This window comes from Falco punctatus (assembly GCF_963210335.1).
Source record: "Falco punctatus genome assembly, chromosome: 6".
NCBI classification, from domain to species: Eukaryota; Metazoa; Chordata; class Aves; order Falconiformes; family Falconidae; genus Falco; species Falco punctatus.
The window spans coordinates 43,983,242-44,002,634 of record NC_137585.1 but is presented as its reverse complement, the minus strand read 5'-3'; the positions used below and the strand labels follow the sequence as shown (position 1 = coordinate 44,002,634).

Here is a 19,393-nt window from a genome sequence, read left to right as displayed (position 1 = left end):
AGGGGATAGGGAGGATGAACTGGCCAGCCTGACATATTTCTGTTTTGCTTGCTTGGTATTATGTCCCCACACAAACTGGGGGCACAGACCCTCTCAGTAGGTGCTTCTGGCTTCCTTCAGAAGCTATAGAAATCCCAGAAATCAGTGGATTTCTTCCCACAGCCTGCTCAGAGCCAAATCTTCCTTCCCAAAAATAGCTTCACATGAAGCTTTGTAGATAAGATTTTTCCCTTTCCCAGTTCAGCCTCCCAGACCCCATTGGCTTTTCTGCAGGTTTTAATAAAACAATATATCAGAAATGGCAAAAGACATTTGGACAAACTTTACAGGACCCTGGCAGATCTGGTAGTGTTTGTAACTTGACCTTTTCTGGCTAGCGTTCTGGGGTGCGGGAACCCTCCCACAACCATTTTAATTCCTTTAACGAGAGCCAAGGAGCCAGTCCCACGCTGTGACCCATTGCTCAATACAGTGTGTAGCTGGAGCTGGAACTGAGGTCTCCTCCTGGGGCTTTAGAGCATGACAACATCGCTGCCGGGCCCACACTGCTAAAGAGCACGCATTCAGCAGGGACCTCTGAGCTAAGTGGTAGTCTCGATGGATTTGCTTTGTTTGAGCAAAACTTGCATATGCACATATAGAAGTGAAAGCCACAGCCTACCGAAGTCAGTGGGAGTCGTCCCACTGTTCCCAGGAAGTTTTAGAGCTGATTCAATAGGTTCCTAACTTCTTTGGAGAAAACATGCACGGAAACATCAGCATTTCTGCCTAGGGCTTTGCAAATGAATTCTTCCAATCAATGAGACATTTCTCATGTATAGCACAAATCCCTCTGGTTCCTATCCTTACTTATATTTTTCCAGTATTTAGCACAAAAAGACCCAAGACATGATCATGTCTTTTAGCTACTACTGTAACACAGAAGATTAACATAATCATCATCTGAGGCTGGTTTTATTATTCCCCACCATTGAAAACTCATCTTGAATATTGTCTTTTGGCTGCTGAGTTTTGTGTGCTGTTCAAGGATCTTTGGAGGATAGAAAGATGTTATATTTTGATATAATAAATTGAGCTTTCTAATACATCCAGCTGAAAGGATAAAAAGAGCTGCCTGATGACTTCATAAGATAAGCAATCATATCCACACAGCCATGCTGTAAGAGAAAGGGAGATGAATTAACTGCAGGCAAGACTCTTAAAAGCTATCAAAAAATTAAGCAGTTCAAAAAATGTTCTACCTTTAAAAGTAAAGATCAGGTTGGAAGAGATTATCCATCTTTTACTGAGCCTTCTGGGTATGAAATTTTAACTCATGGTTGGAGATATCCCTGGTCCTTTTCAATCACAACAATTTTCACCAATATTGTATTTGTATGGAACTACATAACTCAAAGATTTACAGAAGGGGGGAACAGACAAAAAGTTGATGTTCAGTTGTGAACCTTTAAGTCTTCACCTCATCACAGATGCAGCAGATAACACAGTCATTTACCTGTGTGAACCTTGTCAGCCCTGTGAAGCTTATAATTATTCCAATTAGACAAGATTATGGAGTTTGCAGAGAGAAAAAAATGGCATGAGAACCCTGAGTTCTTGTTTTCTGTATATTTCATTGATAACCCAAATTTTGACATGTCTAGATTCTTCAGCATTGAAATTAAGTGGAAAATATAGTTTGGCAGCTCACTAGTGGTTTCGCTATTTGCAAGAAAAGTGGCCTGAGGTAGAAAAAAGAAGTGTTAATAGTTAATGTTCAGCATGCTCTGCAAACCAATTTGGCTTTCAAGACTGGCATGGTTGGTTTCATATTATACTGATGGATTTTTTTGCAGCTAGAACTAGTGCTGTCAGACATTTCACTTTCCTTTGTTTCATAAATATATTATGTTGTTCCATTTTCTGCAGTGATAAAGAATGGTAAGATTATTTTCAATATTTTCAAATTTTAAATCTATTTCATATTAATTTACCAGAGGATTGGTCATGTTTGGTTTCAGGTTTTAACATAAAGTCCCTGGAAAAATGCACATTGGAGTGATCTTTTCCCCATATGCATTGTGCTTTCAACTCCTTGGATCTCAAAACAGCAAAATGATACTAAACATTTCATTGTTTCTGTCGCAATGGAAAACCTGCAAGGACTGGGGTTCTGTTTGGAACTACCACTTGTGCAAAAAGATTTAATAAACAGTAGTGAAGAAAAAAGGCCAGAGAGATCTGTATGGAGAAACAAGTTGATCTTTTCTGCAGCACTCTGAATAACTTCGCTAGGTTTATTCAAGAACGCCAGGGGCTGTTCCTGCTGGAGCTGAGTGCTGTGCCACTTGCCTTGCAGCAAGACAACTTGGGGTATGCCATCTGTGGGGGATAGGGTGCAGGCAAGCCTGCTGCCCTTCAGAAGGTCCACCCAACTCCATTCTAAGCAAGTGCAGCTCCTGCTTGGGAGATAAAGTTCCATTTTGCTGCTGATGGGTGTTTCTTCAGTGGCAAAGGCGAGTCCTGAGCTTCGAAGCAGGCAACCCCAGGCAATCACAATAAAAAAAAAAAAAAAAAGGTGTGCTGATAAACAGTGAAACTTGTTGAACCTCAGAGAAAGTAAGAGATGCTATCATCAATGGTTCCACAGGAAAAAAGGAATCCGAAACTCAGGTTTTGGCAAATAAATATAGGCACAAATATTCTTCAAACAAGTAAGTCTGTGTTCTCAGACAAGCTGAACTAAAATATGCCTTCTCTGTAGGGCTTTGAAGACATAAATACCTCCAGGTAATAATTTTTCTACAATTTTTCCTTTTTCTTTTTTTTGCAGACTTTTGGAAAGGGTCATCTTTCTTTGGCAAGATCTGACGAGCATCAAAAAATAAACTCTTGAAATGAAACATTTTAACAAAAGACATGCAAGTTTTGACACTTGGTTCTAACCAGCTGGAGAACAGCCAGCATCTTGTACCCTGTATAACTCAAAATCCAAACCCAAAATATTTTTAATGAGGTTTCAGGAATTCAGATGGCTTTGAGACCTCCTTCTGAGGCCATCAGGCCCCATATGAAATGCACCTGTCACTTTTTAATAGACGTAGAGTGTGCTGTTCCTTCCTATAACAGTTCAAATATTTAGCAAGGTAGAGGAAAATCAGTCTGGTTCTCTGTTATCTTAACGATTTTTCCTGCTCAAAGCATTAGGATATGGAGAAGGGATATCACATCTGTTGAAACTGTGAGTGCAAGAGAGAACACAGCTCTGCAACCTGGAGCCTAAGTGCAGGAGTGGACAAAAGGGATCCTGGATTCCTGCCTGCACTGTGAAAAGTTAATCTGCAAGAACTGATTTGAGAAAATATCGTCTCTATTTCTTTTTTTTTTTTTTTTTTAAGGAATAATTTATTAACCTACTCGCAGGGGCAGATCTGTGAGACCAGCTTAAATAGGTAGAATAATTTTGCTAAAGCGTTTAGCAAGAAGCTAAGTGTACTAAAGGAGACAAGATTCAGGATACATCATTCTCATCACCTAGCTCCAGGCTGTGACTACCTTTCTCACACAGAAGTACTCAGATTGCCTGTAAACCCAGCTTGCACTCTGTATTAGGAGGTTAAGGTACATCAGTGTCCATAGCCACCAGCACACCAGGAAGCAACATCTTAATGGTGCATTAGCTGCTGTGCTGAGCGACCAGTTGTGCTCACTGGGGATGACATGAAGCCAGGGAAGCCTTGACCTTCCAGTAGCATAAAGTAGTTTGTATTATGTTAACAAGGTGAGATAAAAGTCCCTCTGTAATGCTGTGGTGACTGGTTTCTATTCTTAGTGAGGCTTGAAAATGTTTAACTAGATATATCTATAAGAAAATGGCAATGAAAACTGAAAATTATTTATTTGATTAAAATCAACACCAGCAAGAAAAAACAAAAATAAAATTCTAGGTTTACACAAAAAAACCTGTCTGCTAAGACAGGATGTTCCCTCATATGTGTCACAAATTGTTTGCCTAGGCTACTTTTACAATCAAAACAAGAACCCAACCGAATTTTAGAGGACTTTAATGCTGGCTGGCTCAAGGAAGACTGCAAAATTGTTTGGGTTACCAAACATAAAGCACAGTTTTGAAAAAAATGCAAAGGCTGATATAATAAGAATTCCCACTCTCAGAGACCCCTCTGAAATCAGCCTAAGGAACCCAGGAAAATCAATCACACTTCATTTCACTTTAATTCCCTTAACAGGATAGACCAGTAGATGGGGAAAAATAGTGAAAGACATCATTAAAACTAGAATTATTTTGAAAAGTGGATTGTAAAGAACACCATGTACTTCAGCTTTGCAAGCTACTACTTCTCTGAATTGCAGTGGCTGTGATTCTTATGTCTGGAGAGAGTTGGGATAGCAGTGAAGAGAAGCCCACTCTTTCTGCCTCTGCTTATCCGTGAGCCTGCTAGCCCTGCTGCTGGAACAAAGATGATAGATTTCTGTTGTTCTTGGTTTTCTTCTCATTTAATGGAGACTCTCTGGGCTGTTTTCTTAGCCTCTCAGTTTAAACATCCAATCATTAAGTTGATTTCTTTGGAAGAAGAAATACAAAAATATGCACTTTAAATAATGACTCAAGCATGGCATTCTTAATTCCTGTGAGAGCCAGGGAGATTATTCAATGCATTTCAGGCAAAAAAAAAAAATGTCATTTTCACCACCAATCTGAAAATCCAAGTCAATGAAAAAAAATTAATCAAAAAGAACAGTATTTCTTTTGTTGCCTCAGGATACTTGATAATAAGCATCCTGTGAGGGATACATAGAGATTTATAATAATGATCCAGGGGCCTGTCTTGTGCTCATTCCATACACGAGCAGGACCATGGAAATTAATGGATCTAACCAACAAGAGTAAAGGTCTGCTCCTGCTACCTACCTCCTCCAGGTACCTGATCAGCAGCATACTTCTACTCTTTTTGGAGTGTACAGGGCTTTGGAGTGGGTGGGATGCAGAGAAAAGGGAAATACCATAGGACCGGGAAGGTCATCTAAATAAATCATAATGAATGAGGCATCTGCCATTAAAAATAAATCATCATCACTTTGTCACTATCTGATTTCCCATTAAATTAGTTTCCAGATATGACATCAGGTCCAATCTTTTCCTATCAGCACTGATGGTTTATTATTGTGAAATGGGAGCCCTGGAAGGATGGAAATGCTCAGTGTGCATTAGTAATCAGATTCAGTAATCTGGCTGTTTGGATGCATGTTCCTTTTGGTGTGTTCCCATTCCTGCTGGCATTTCTGAGATACAAAATATAAATTAAACAACTAACTCCTACTTGTGCACTTTTGGCAAGACAGTTTATTCTTCACATAAATAATTATTGCTTGATTTTTTTTTTTAACTTGTATACACTATTAGTAGAAAAATTTTACTGTGACAAAGACTGTCAAACCAAGAAATTCAGAGCAATCTAACAATTTTATTTTAATTAAAATATTTCCCTGGAGAGAGTAATTTTCCCTCAAAACACTGCTCATGTGCTGGATGACATTATCTTCCTAATAACAATTTAAGAAAATGCTGTCAATATCATTGTCTTACCAGTTAATCTAGTTTGCCGGTTCCCTTGTGTCCTTACTGCAGGTTTCTTATTTTATTTGGAATTACATTTCTCTGAACTATAACAAACAGTTACATAAAAGGTAAAAATTCAGTTTGATCAGTTGCTGGTGTTTGTATAACTAGCATATTGGTGGTTCTCTCTTTCTCAGTGGTGGGGTAGGCTCACTTATAAAAAGGATTCTTCCAGGTTTAAACCAGTTGTAACAGAGAGCAGAACTTGGACCATCATATAGTTAGCATATATTTATATAGTTCAGATTGTAATTGCTAACACGTGACAGTTGCAGCAACACTGGGCACGTTAAATGAGAAAATGGCATTGCTAGATTAACTGCACTGGGGACTGTCATATTAGATGGATGGCTGAGGGAGTGCTTCTGTCAGGACTCCCTGGAACTCCCTCCAAAACTAGTAGTTTTGAGAGTCAGCACGCAGTAGTGAGCCCAATAGTTTGTTGCAAGACAAGAAGAGTTATCCAGAGAAGACAAAACTCAGCAGGGCTGGGAAACACTTTGGGTTACAATTTGGTTGCGACTGATTTCCATTGCCTCATGAGTCTGCAGCTCTGACAGTGCTTGAAACTTCTGTTTCTGGGGAGATGGATTTGCATTGTGCCTTACCCACAAAGGGTGACAAACCTACTGAGCAAATAGCTTTTGCAACCTCAGTGGGGCTGCTCACAAACAAGGTTCCTAAACCTTGCTGTACTTTCCCAGTCTGATTCACAGTTGCCTGTGGCCTTTTAAGAAATACCTTTGTTAATAGTCCTCAAGCCCAAAGCCATCAGCCGTCTGTACTTTAAATCCCAGGGACAATCCATCCATAGCCCAATGAACTTCCAAGGATGAAGAGGATTGCTTACTTTCTTGTCTGTTTGTCTAACATCTTAGTTGGTGTCTACAAACATATCCTGGCTTTAAGCTCAGGAAAGCTCAAGAAATCTGCCAGCTGAAATCCCACACTTCCTTTTCCCTGTGTTGTGATTTTCTGCAGTTTCTCCATAGCATATAGGAGATGAGTTGGACACCCACCATTTTCCAGAATTCTTTGATTGACACAGCTTGTGGAAAACATGAGTGTATTTTGGTACTGCACTTGGAAAACATACAAGGCAACATCGGAAGCTTTGGTGAGAGTTGAATTACATCATGAAAGTAGGGGTACATGTGACTTGGACCGATGAGAAAAGACCTCTTGGTTGTGCCTAACCATCAGTGAGGATGAAAATTTACATGGTGTTTTCTGCAATCCTGATCTGACGGTAACGGGTGCTTCCCCTTTGAGACTATTCCTGATTCACATCGGCTCAGGTCCAAAGACAAAATGTACGTTAGCAAGAAAGCTTATGCAGTAGTTTGCAAGAGGCATGTACCACACTGCATTGATAACACAACATGAAACTACTGCACACGGTGTGTCAGCTAACTGCTTGGGAGAAGTGCAGGCCATTCTCCATTGAAAGCAATTGTTACTGTGAGGCTTTAAGAGCCTTAAAACACAACTGTTACATAGTTGTTTAAAGAAGTTATTGAAAACCTTCCCAAAAGAGTACACAAGTAACTCCATAAGAAGGAATTAAAACTTTAAATGAAATGAAAGGAGTGCAAATTATTCTGAACATACACAGAGCAACTGAAAGCCAGTCATGGTCTAGAGTATCAGAAGGCCAACACAGACATGTCAGAACAACACCAAAATCTTTCCTACAAACTCAACTTCTGTTCACTCCAAGTGACAGTTTAGGACAGATCTACCCTGAGCCAGGTTGTCGTAATGCTGTGTTTTCCACCCATAAATGTTTATGTCAACAGGTGCCCAGAGACTGAAGCTCCAAGGATGACCAAGGATGCACTGAGGAACTTCTTGCCTGCATTGCTCAAAGGTCATTCCCAAAACAAGCTGTTATTGAAATGCCACTGCAAAGCAGTAACTGAAATTGCTGGAGATAACATCTACATGTACAGAACGCACCTAACATACCTCTGCAGTATCCATCCCTGTTATGTGGATGGGGCCCCAGGGCTGAGGATTTACCCTCTAGTCCCTACCTCTTTAAAATGCTGATTTAGACTATATGAATGGAACTTTAGTCTTGTGTAAAGTTAAATTAGTGGCATTTCAAGGTTGCAGGTTATTCAGTGAGCCTGATATGTTGGTGGGAAAATAAATCAGTTACTGTATATCAGGAAAAATAAAGTATTTACAAAACCTGTTTGTGAAATTTGGAGGATGACCCACTAAGTTTGACTTGCTTGTTTTATAGTGCTCCTGGGGCTGTGTTTTGTTTAGAGTTTGGTATTAAATAGTCTAATTGTGACTGTAGATGGGGGCCTTTTTAATTTGCATAATCTTCTCATGGGACTACAGCTGCTAATTTGGTGATTAATTATCCATATTACACACTGTTTATTTGACCATGCCTAGATTAATTTTTCTTTCCAAGCAAATCACATTTAGATATGAATTTGCATATCTTGATTACATTTTAATGCCTTGGCTATCATTGTTTCTTCTCTGGATACCTCATCAGATTAGAGAAGAGTGCTCAAGCAGGGAATGATGGAATGTCTTAAATGACATTGTGTATCACTGGACAGACCATGCACATGACTATGTTAATGGAAAATGTGTTCTTTTTACTGTCAAGAAGGTTATGACACCTAGGCTGCAGGTTCTTTGTGAGTTTTGTGGCATTATTATTTAAGGAAATGTTTCAAGCAGGATATTTTAGCAACGTAATATGAAGAAAATAACTAATGAATGTTTAGAAATTTAGAAGATACTGATATCCATAAATTTTCATCTGCACTCCAGCTCTTCCAAAACTTTTCTACTTGTATAGGAAGAATAAACATATGTAAAGCTTCTCCCTGATCTAATAGTAGGAGTTAAGTCACAGGCATAGAATATGTATTTTGGGAATAAGGTTCAGAATACAACATGGCAACCCCTTGAATATATTGCAATAAAAAGCAGAAAAACAATTTGTTCCTGACATGCTTGTCTGAGACAAGTTCTTGCAAAAATTGCATTCTAATACAGCTGGAATCTGTGCAAATAACAGGAAAAAGTAGATTAGCATATTCATAAAAACCTTTCCAAGGATCACTGCAGTATCCCAACAGACAAGTAGGAAATTCTGTTTATAAGGCAAGATGCTTATTCTAAATACCTTCAAGTTTATGTGCGCCTTGTATATTTGGAATTTTGTATATTTTATTTACTTTCACAGCACATGCACTACAGAAGCACTACAGCTCAGTATAGCCTTAAAAATAGAATAGTATTTATTGTAGGAAGCATGAATTTTTATAGTTCTTATGATTGAAGAGTTTTATCTTGCATATATTCTTCTATTTCATCACAGCAATTATCTATATGAAATATAATTTTTAAAATGTAATACATCACTTTTGTAATAGTAATTAATTCCATCATTTTTTCCCATAAGATGAAAGCAAAAAAATACTCTAACTCCAAATGTGGTTACACAGTCTTGTGGAGGAAGGGAGAGGAGTATTATATACACTGACTATAGAAATGGTTAACACTAATTCTGTTTGATCTCTTCTAAGTGCTCTTCCAACACTACTTGCACCCAGGAAAAGAAACTTAACAAGTAACATTGTAATTGTTAAAACTTGATAACCCCAAACATATTCCTGTCTTTTGGAGGGGAGTTTTTCATGTGTTTAGAGCATTTTATCACCATATGAAAGTCAGTGACTCCTATCCACAAAACATTTCAGGAAGTATGTCAAAATATTGGGAGCCTAACCCTAAAAACACCTCCCTGTTAAAATAAGTCTGATTATTCACATGAGTGAAGCTATTCACATGTGTTAGTATTTGCTGTAGCAGACCTTTGACTTTTGGCTTTACGGGAAGACAACACAGTTGTCATGATTTCACAACATAAATAGACACTATTAAAAGACCCAGAGTAACAGCATAGACTTACTGGGATTGAAAACAAAGCATCATAAATGTTTATGGATGTCACATATAAAAGGGCAACTTCAAGTTCATGTGAGCTCTGCACATTTTTTGTTTGAAGTCCAAGTTCACAGGCTGCAGCCCTCCTCAAGAAATGCCTGCCAATGCACGTATGCATATTTCAGTATCAGTTTGATCCTCCTTTTAAAAACAAACTGTGTTTTGTTGCACAATGAAGATGAAAACCAAATTAAACAAGAATTAATACACCCTAAAGAATGAAAACCAGCTTTGGAAATTACATACAAACTCTTAATTGTTATTATATTGTAGCTTTAGTTTATAAAATGTTCAAAAGCCAAACTAACATTTAATAAAAAATGGGTGGGCAACTACATCATGAAGCCCCCAAACACAATAAATAAAACTGCTGGCAAACATGATGCCTTTCTCTCCCCCAAAACAGTGTTCTTTGTGTTATTGTCCTCAGTGAGGCATGAAGGGTTTGGATGAAATTCCTGCCACATTGAAAACAGTGGTAAAAACTATTGACTTTGAGCCAAAATATGACCTTCTGTATTAAGTTAAAAAGAGAAAAGTGGGGAGAAGATGATGACTGAACCAACAGATAGCACAGAAACGGGAGCCTGCTGTGGGCTGTAGCCCCTGGCTGGTGGCACTCGCCTGGCCCCCAGGGTTGTCCCTGCTGAACAGTGGGTAACCTTGGTCCCTGCTGTCACTGGCACAGCCCAGAGCCTTGCACAACCATGGGAACTGCTCCACCCCTCGCTGGCGTCGGCGCTGCAACCAGCAGCAACTTGTCTTTGCAAATGTGCTTTGCTAGCTTTGGAGAAGTAAACAGAGGGGAGGGCCCTAATAAAGAGCTTTACTGAACCTGCAGATAGTCGGGAGATTGTACTAGCCAAAGCCCTCAATCCATCCCAGAGGTATTTGGTTTGGTCCTGACCGTGGGGTGCACAATGGGGGTGAGGCAGTCATGTTTCACACTGCTGGCATACCTATTCCCCTTTTGTAGCTGAGAAAAAACTTCCCTGAAGAACCTTATTCACATTCTTTTCCCACCTGGAAAACACTGGGAGAGAAGTGCAATGACAGCATGCAATATGGAGTCACACTGGTTTATGCCCAAAAGGGTTTGAGAGAAACCTAGAATAAGGTGTCCACTTGAAGTCAAGAGGTGAGCTTTATTCCACTTCCAGGGAAGGCGTAACTTTCCAGATGATCTGGCATTTTGAATATGACCAAGCTATTCTTAGGTGACAAATGTAGGAGGGAGTTCAGTAAGAAGGCAATGAAGAAAAAAGTCCATTGTTAAAGGGAAAAGTTGAAGAGGAAGAAAAACCAACAAAACCCTCACTCTATCAAACAACTCAAACATCTGCCTGAGTGAGATTTCCTGCATGGAGCCAGCGAATATTGCTCTTTTTGGTGTTATACATTGGGCGTGTATTTGTTGCTTGTGTGTTTTCCTTAGTCTTATGTTTCTTCTGATAACAGAAAAGGAAAGTTAAAGAAATGACTGTACATTCAAGAAATTAGGAATGTTTTTCCAAATGTTCTGGAGGTTTTCATTAGCTCTTACAGACTAGGTTCAAAGTCCTCCTACTCTTTTTTTAAGACTTGCATAAAGTCTACCTGTGTCTAATAAAGACACAAGGGTGCTAAATTTGGACCTAACTACTGCCCTGAACAAACCAGCATGATGGTAAGCATTAAAAGTCAAAGGGACTTCAACAATATTATTTCAAAAGCCTATCTGTTGGGTTTTTTTTCTTTATGTTCTATATACTTCCCTTTAATTAGAAATAATGTCTGTATACCATTGTTCTGATTATACTCATATATAATATATGAACTTCTGTATCTGTGAGCCCACTTACAACAAAATGTTCTAAAATCTTTGATAAAAATCTTTAAAGTCTTCACATGCATGTAGATGTTAATGTTATAAGAGAACACCCTACTGTTTGGCTGGTAGATTCCATCAGTTACAGCTGCCCACACCTTTTTGGATGTTGTTAGTTCTTTCACTTTGCAAACAATAACTCTATGTCTACTACAGTGTTCCTTGAACTAGTACATACCTTTATAACCCTTGGAAGCAGCGGTCATGTGTATGTTAGTTAAGATGTATTTCAGCAATTTCCTCATGGCAGTGGCTGTAATAGTGAATGGGAAATGTGTAAACACACACGGATGCCATCCTGAGTTAGGAGATCAGCTTCTTGCAGGCAACCCCAGAAAAGCCAAAATTTTACATGAATTAATATTTTGAACAGTTATTCACAAGACGTAAATGTTACCCTTCTAATTTCTGAGTGATATTCCCAGTAAGGGGAAGATAATATATCTTTTAATTACATTTGTATATGACTCAAAGTATTAAAATATGCGCGGTTATTTAAAACTAGCAAAAGAAGGTTTTTCTTATGACTAACATTTACGACTTGCATTCCTAAACAACAAGTTAGTCATTACTAAGAGCATATTTTCAGGATATTTTTGTATAAAATTTACAAAAGGAAACAAAGCTGGTTGGATGGTATAAATAAAGTAATATAGATTCTAATGAATTGCAGCAGCAAGGTTGTTTACTGTCTCCACTTGGGATAATGTAACTTTATAAAACAAGAGCCTGGGAGATTTATGGAGAAGACCCCTTCAGAAAAAAATGTCAAGGAAGTAAAAATTGAGTGTGTGGGCTGTTCACCACAGTAGATCAAAAGGAATGTTTGCCTAAGAGTTGCTACGTGCCTGTAGAATTATTCAGCATCCTTCTTCATCTGCTCTCTCATAACCAGGGTGAAATTAAAATTTCTGCTAATCAGTATAAGACCCCGCTGGATCCTGGGCTATCAGCCGAGCAGTGATCTTGAACTAACCAGCCTCCCTAGGGAAGAAATTCTGCTTGGACTCTGCAATCAAACACCTATTGACCGAAGCAAGGTCAGAGTTGCACTCGATCCAGTCTCCCCTGTCTTTCTTTGCTCCTCCTTGCCAAGATGACTAGTGGCTCTGTGACCTCTTCACCAGTGGTGGGAGCTAGCAGAAGACATGTATGTGTACCTGGCCTTTCTTCCTGGCACCTTTCTAGCGCCTTGTTCTCACATACTGTCACCTGCAGAGGAGTGTTGCACTGATATATACAATGGTTAATTCAGATAACCCACATTCCTGTAAATGTATTGTTCCTTGAAAGCAAGCTCTCAGATAACCTGCCATGGACCATCAGACTAATGGGCTTCCCCATGCAGGAAGAGATCTCTTGGCCAAGCAGGAAAGCCCCAGCTGCCTGGGGTGAGAGCCATTCCCTCTCCCCTACCAGCGCTGCTGGCTGCTTGAGAGCTCCCATGGGGATGAAAGCCTGGCAGTGACCCTGTGCCTGGGCAAAGGGCTGGCTGGCACCCCAGGAGAGGCCGAGCTGCTCCCTTCAGATTGGAAACTGGATGACTTGGATGAGGCTCTGTTGGCACCTGACTGGCCATGGAGGATACTTGGGAACCAACCCAGAAGACAGACTGCCCAAGATAGCCCTGACACAATAGATTTTGGCATCTACATCAATGATGGTGAGAAGGCTTTCCTTCCCCTAGGCCCCTCTTCCCCCCAAAACCTGGCAGCCTGAAGACAGCTTGAGAGCTTCAGCAAGTGGGTGATGAACGGCAGCTATGCTTGACACCTTTTAAATCCACACCTACCTGCCGGCAGGTAAGCTCCCTGTATTCTCCTCCCACAAAGAGCCCTGCTTTGGAAGGATTAAAGTGGAGGAGCAGTGTGTGAATGTTTTTAAAAGCCCACGGATAACCTGTGGGCCACAGGCATGAAAAGGTGGTACCTCCCAATGTTATAGGAATTACTCTTCATTTTGTCAAAAGTTTCATACAGTTTTCAAAGCTAGTGTCATATTTCACTTGAACTTTTGCTCTGCCAAATTAGTAAAGGTTTCTGTATAAGCATTCTAACCCTGATTCAGCAGGTAATTAACATCTACCTCATGGCCTTCTAAATCAAGAATTTTGTGCTGATGGAAGAGTATTGTAAGTACCCAGGTTAATTTTAACCTACTGTACAGATCAGCATTTCTTTCATATTTTCTCACGCTTAAAGGACATTAGTTTTTATCTCCTTGCTTTCGCCAGCTCCAAAGGTACTAAAATATTTCTCCAAAGAGCACAAGGCACATATTGGTGTCTAATTAGGTCCAAGTCTATAATTTGGCTAGTGAAGAGTTGATATTGCTTCCGTTAAAGCAGGCAGCAAAGAGAAATAAGTGTTCAGATAGAGAGAGAGTCATAACTCAGCCTAACCTCACCTGGATGAGCTGCATATTCTGTAAATTGCATATGACCACTGCAACTGGCTGTGATGGCAGAGATCCCCTGTTAACCATAAAGGAGGTACTGGAAGGCACCAAATACTGGCCTCACGCATACAGGCTAACAGTACAAGGGAAGTGGAATATTAGGATTTAGGAACAAATAAAACCAAACAACTTACACCATAATAGAAGAGGTTGACAGAAGTTGGGGAGACTGAAAATTAATTTTATTTAAATATGCAAATTTAATTATCGTATGAGCCACCCTAGAAGAGAAAAATAACCTTTCCTGATTGCTTTAAATAAGTAAATAATATTTCTGTCATATTCCCTGAAGTATACAAACACCAAATAATATAACTGGTATGGTGTCCTTATAAGTTTCTCTAAAACAATGCTGTACTTCCCGAAAGAGGTAGCCTTACTTATTTAACGAAACAGATCACTGTACTGGCGTAGAGAGATCCACTTACTTGAGAAGCCAGGCATGGTTTGCATTAAAATTGCCTCACAATCCAAATTCAAACTTAGAGGGCTTTAAATGCTTAGTTCACTAGAATCGTGTTTTGGTCACAGAATTCAAAGCTGCATTTGGTGTTTTCTTAAGCTGCCTTGGCAATGTGTGTGCCAGGCATGAGGGGGTGGGTTGTGTTGTTCACTACATTTTATTTATTACAGCAAATGCTGTAAGTTAGGCTGTTCAAGACCATAACTGTTTTTTGTTTCTTTTTAAATATAAATTGAAATTAATTGCTAGCTTTAGTGTTTTATTTGTTTAACCCTTTCCTCTCTCTATTTTACATTTCAAAATTTTAATTTAATTGGAATCTGAAACACTATCAAGAAAATTCTCTTCCAAATGGGTTTTGCAAACATTTGTTTCCATGGGACAATAAACAGGAACTACCTTTCTACCTATCCTAATAATTAACATTCCTTGCTGGGTGAATCAATGTAAGCAAAAAGCTTTTGTTGGTGTCAAAGCAGCCCCCTCCAGTCCCACGACTCATGGACCACAGGGAATTTACCAGCCTGTTCTTGAATAATCTGCTGTCTTGTTAGCTGGCAGTTCCAGTTGTTCAGAATTTGGATTGTTTTGATAATGCTACATCAAACAACTTGGGTTCAAATCCAAAACACACTGATTAACAAAATAATTTATTAAAATAAAAAGTCCATTTATAAGTCACACATGAAGTACCATAAATAGAAGGGATGGTGTTATTTCCCTGCAATGCACCTGGGACAAATCTTATTTTAAACTGCAGATATGTCTCACAGTATCATGCTATGTCATATAAATTGGATTTTCTCATCCTTTTTGCACACGCTCATGGGAAGCGTGTAGAAAGAAGAGTAAAGAGTGGAAGGGTACTGTTGTGAAACAACCTTTTTAGACAACCTTAGGATTCAATTTAATGTCTCCCAATAAAAAAGTGGAGCCAGTATTTAATTACTGTGACTGAAATTATGTATTTCATCAACTGTAAACAGAAGTAATCACATTTGTTATGATGAAAAATGATGCAAATACTTACTTGTGATTTTGAGAATGCCAGAAAATTAGAGTCCTGTTACATTATGATTAATTGATTCAGAATGGTTCTTGTTGAGTAATTTTATGTTTAATGAGAGTCCATCCATTCAATTTGTTAGCCATTCTCTTTTTTTTCATAGAAACTATAATGGTCTCAGGTGCAAATTTAAACTGTCTTTTTTAAAATATAGATCTTTAGAAAAATAAATTATATTTCCAAGATTTATGAACACTCTTTAGAATAATGCAGTTTCAAAGAATTCAGATTGATTCATGTGTTTCAAAAAGAAAAAGCTATTCCAGTGAATTAATATTTTTTTGCCTATTCACAAGAAGCAGAAAAAATAATCAAAATAACCTATTAAGAATGGCATGGTATACAGGTAATATCTCTGTAAGTCTGTATGCCAGCCTGAAATATGTCACATAGATACACAATACCCATATTGCACCCTGTTTCTGGCACCTCATCAGGAAACTATAATTAGTTAGTGATTAATTAAGGGAGGTACACCTGAAGTCATTATGACCGGTGGGTATTGGCAGGAATCATGTTTATTTTTTGCAAATTTCATCTTGTCAAGCTACATTAGGACACAAATTGTCATATTAACTTATACTTTATGACAGCTGATGCGATCATGCTATGACACAGTGCACACTGAACAGTGACATGCAATATACCAAAATATGACAGCAAAGAAGGACCTTGGGGAAAAACCATGCATGTTTCTCTGAAAATGAACATGAAAACACACTGAACAAAATGTATGCCTGTAATCAGTAACTTGCACGAAACAGAAACACCTTGTCCTCCTCACATTGCATGAATATATGTCACCAGGACCAGGAATGAACCTGAATCTCCTGTTGCAATCAGCACGAGTGGAGGAGCCGGAGGAACTGCCAGTATGATGCTGGTTGCACCAAGGGAACAGGCTATAGGTCTGTGGAGCTCCAGTTCTATAGCAAATAAAGTTAATGATTTCAAATATGCTGAGTGAGTCTTCGTGCTTTCTACAGCACTGAGAACAGACAGAAATGGAAGGACTCTGTGAGTTTCTTGAAATTGTACTTAACTTAGGACTTTTGAGCTCCACATGTACACAGCCACTCTGGAAGTTGTGCAACTCCACTCAGTAGCTCTCAGCCCATTCAAAGAGATACTGTCCTCCTGCTCCTGTAAACTCACCACTGTCTTTTGCCTCTCATGACTAAGTGAGAGACAACACTGGAACAAAAGGGGATGCAATTCTGGCAGATTTTGGCAGGGGATGGAAATACTCATAGCCCTTAAGTTGACCAGCTACCTCTGCGGTTCCTTCTGCCTTATGCATAACTTGGTCTTCCTGGCATATGATAACTGATGTAATATGCAAGATCTCCTTTACCTTGTTTATTGATGCCTGCGGCAATCTAAGGCTTGCAGTGATCAAGCTGCTCCTGGCCCACCCTAGGAGCCCCTGCAGAATACTTTCTTAGGCATCCATTTGTACTCCCTCTTGCCAAACTCCACACAAGTGAAGTTGCTATGTGTGATTACTATTGTTTACAGCTGATGAAATGCATAATTTTATTCACACTAATTACGTATGAGCTCAAATCTTTTCTGGGAGGCATTAAGCTGAACCCTAAAGCTGTTTAAAAGAGGTCATCTCACAGCAGTGCCTGCTTCAGCATCTAACAGAGTTTGTCAGAGTTGGAGCTGAACCTGTTCAGAAGTGGCTTAACTATGTCTGTGCTTGCACCATACCACCCCGACATGTGTGTTCCTCCTCTCAGTCCTGTTGAGCTGCAACCTCTTGCTACAAGAAGAAAGGGCTTGTTTACCCCATCCTTGTTCCTTTCTCCAGCCTCGGTGTGAAGCGATGCAAACCCGTCCCCACAGCATTGCCTTTCTGTGTGCGGCAGCAGCAGCAATGTGATGATCCCTTCTACCTCTCCTGTCAGACAACACACTCTGCTACACTGTGCCTACAGTGTGCTTACCACAGCTAAGAAATCCTCTTCCAGGAGATCGATTTTTGCAAATGGAATCATCCTGTGGCAGATGGAAATTATATGCTCAAAACAGCATCCGAACCCCATTGGTAAATGATCCTCTTACATGTGCAAATTCATTATCTCTGTAGGGGCAATACAGAATTGAGCCATGACATGATCCAAAGTTATCTTTCAGGAGGAGATGAAGCTGCCTGGCATAATGCATTGATGGATGAAGCTAGAGTGTCGACAAATGAATATATGATCTGCCCAAATGAAAAGAAAATTCAATTCATAGGCTGAAACAGCATTTAGATAGCATTAAGGATGAGATAGAAACCAACAAGTCAGGAAATTCTGCAGTAAAAAGTATGTCCTATCTGTGATTTTTCTGGTTTTTGTACGTTTATGCCACAGATGCAATTCAGCTACAAATATCATGTGTGCTCTTATTTTTTCATTTGTGACACAGTATTTTAGAAAACATCTTTTTAGCATCAACTTAATGAAATCATTCCTTTTCATAAATAAAACACAATGTATTTACCATACTCATGACTCACAGAATATGTACCTGTGGGTGTTTTTTTGATGTATCTAATATTTTGTTATTAAGTCATTACCCAAACCAAGAAAAAAATAGAAATGCTTTTTTCAGAAGATAATTCTACATAATATTTTGATAACCAAGCGTGCTTATTTTTTTAACCACTTTGTATATACATAGATCTCATAATCACCATGCTAGTTTACTCACAGAAAGAGTGTTTTGGTTTCAGAGACCCATTATCATATAAATTGTATATGGTTCACATAGTGAACAAAGTGTTTTAAATGCAAATGTATAGCTTTAAAAAAGTGTGAAATTTTAAAAAGGGCAACATTTACTTATGCTGTATCTAGTCTAAGAGTTTCAGTAGTTGCACGCATTCACACACATGCAAAGACAGACAAACACTCCTTAGACAAACACTCCTTTTTATCTTTGTGATTGCAATTTTTTCAAGAGACATACCCCCCCCCCCCCCCCCCCCCCCCAGACTGAAAGCCTAGCACTGGCATTGCTCCAGCAGTGAAGGCTGAATTGGACGCTCATGTCAGTTGCACATCTGGCCCCTGACAGGCAACTCCGGCTTCAGTCTGCAGATCTTGCTGGAATGGCTACAGCCTCACCCAGCTTCCTGAAAAAACATCCAGTGTGAGAAGGGATTTCAGATGCTTCGAACTGAGCGGGCTGGCAAGCTGGCCTTTGAGGGTTGGTCTAACCATTCCCATGTACGCTGCTTTGCAGTCCTGACTCGGTCCCTCTCTCCATATTTTTAAAATACATGTTGTCATGTAAAAATGTTACTACACCCAGGGGCAAAGACACGACTTGGTTTGTTTCCACACCCTCTTCTGAGACAGCCGTGGGACAGATGAGTAGGATTCCCAGCAACACAAAGACATTTCACACCAGAATTCCAGTAACTGAAATGTCCAGAATGCCCTGGGATGTGTTTTTATATGAGGTCTTGCATTTTTTCCTGTAAAGAATCACACCTCATTTCCCCTGTTTTTATCCCTCGGACTTCTGCTGAGTCTAAACTGCATTAGATATCCATCTCTCTTTAAATTAGGTGAGAGGTATCCTATCTCAGGCCTTGGAAGACTTCATGGGTCAGGGAAGAAAATCCTCACCCAAGTCAGTTATGCCTGGGCATGTTAAATAAAGCCTGGCCAGTCAGAGAAAATAGCACTGGAGCAAATGTCTGACATCTTTGAATACATATTTGCCAATGATGAAGAAGCTGAATTGTAGTAGATTACAGTTTTTTTTCTATCTACCCTGACATTTGTTTCCTTAGGTGTTTCAATTCAAAATTTTCTAGCTATCAAAAAACATATGTTTGTATTTCTGAATTCTGTACAAGAATGTATGTATTTCTGCTAACTCTTCTATGTTGGTGAAATGGATTTTATGATCAAAAAATGTTGCTATAATAATAATAAT

General features: G+C 39.2%; 1 protein-coding gene across 7 annotated transcripts in view; it reads right to left on the bottom strand.

Moving 5' to 3' along the window:
- The window catches only part of LOC308065436 (uncharacterized protein), a 250,785-nt gene that overhangs the window by 154,854 nt on the left and 76,538 nt on the right, over positions 1-19,393 (bottom strand). For 5 of the 7 annotated variants that reach the window (XM_080391412.1, XM_080391414.1, XM_080391416.1 and 2 more), the window contains one exon: positions 11,647-19,393. This exon is cut by the window's right edge. The exons of 1 other annotated variant lie outside the window; for it this stretch is intronic. Coding sequence is in view for 1 of the 6 variants with exons in the window: in XM_080391418.1 (XP_080247544.1) it covers positions 11,647-11,721 (75 nt within the window). In the remaining 5 variants the exon portion in view is untranslated. The remainder of the gene's footprint in view (positions 1-11,646) is intronic. One more of the 7 variants, XM_080391418.1, reaches the window with a different exon arrangement.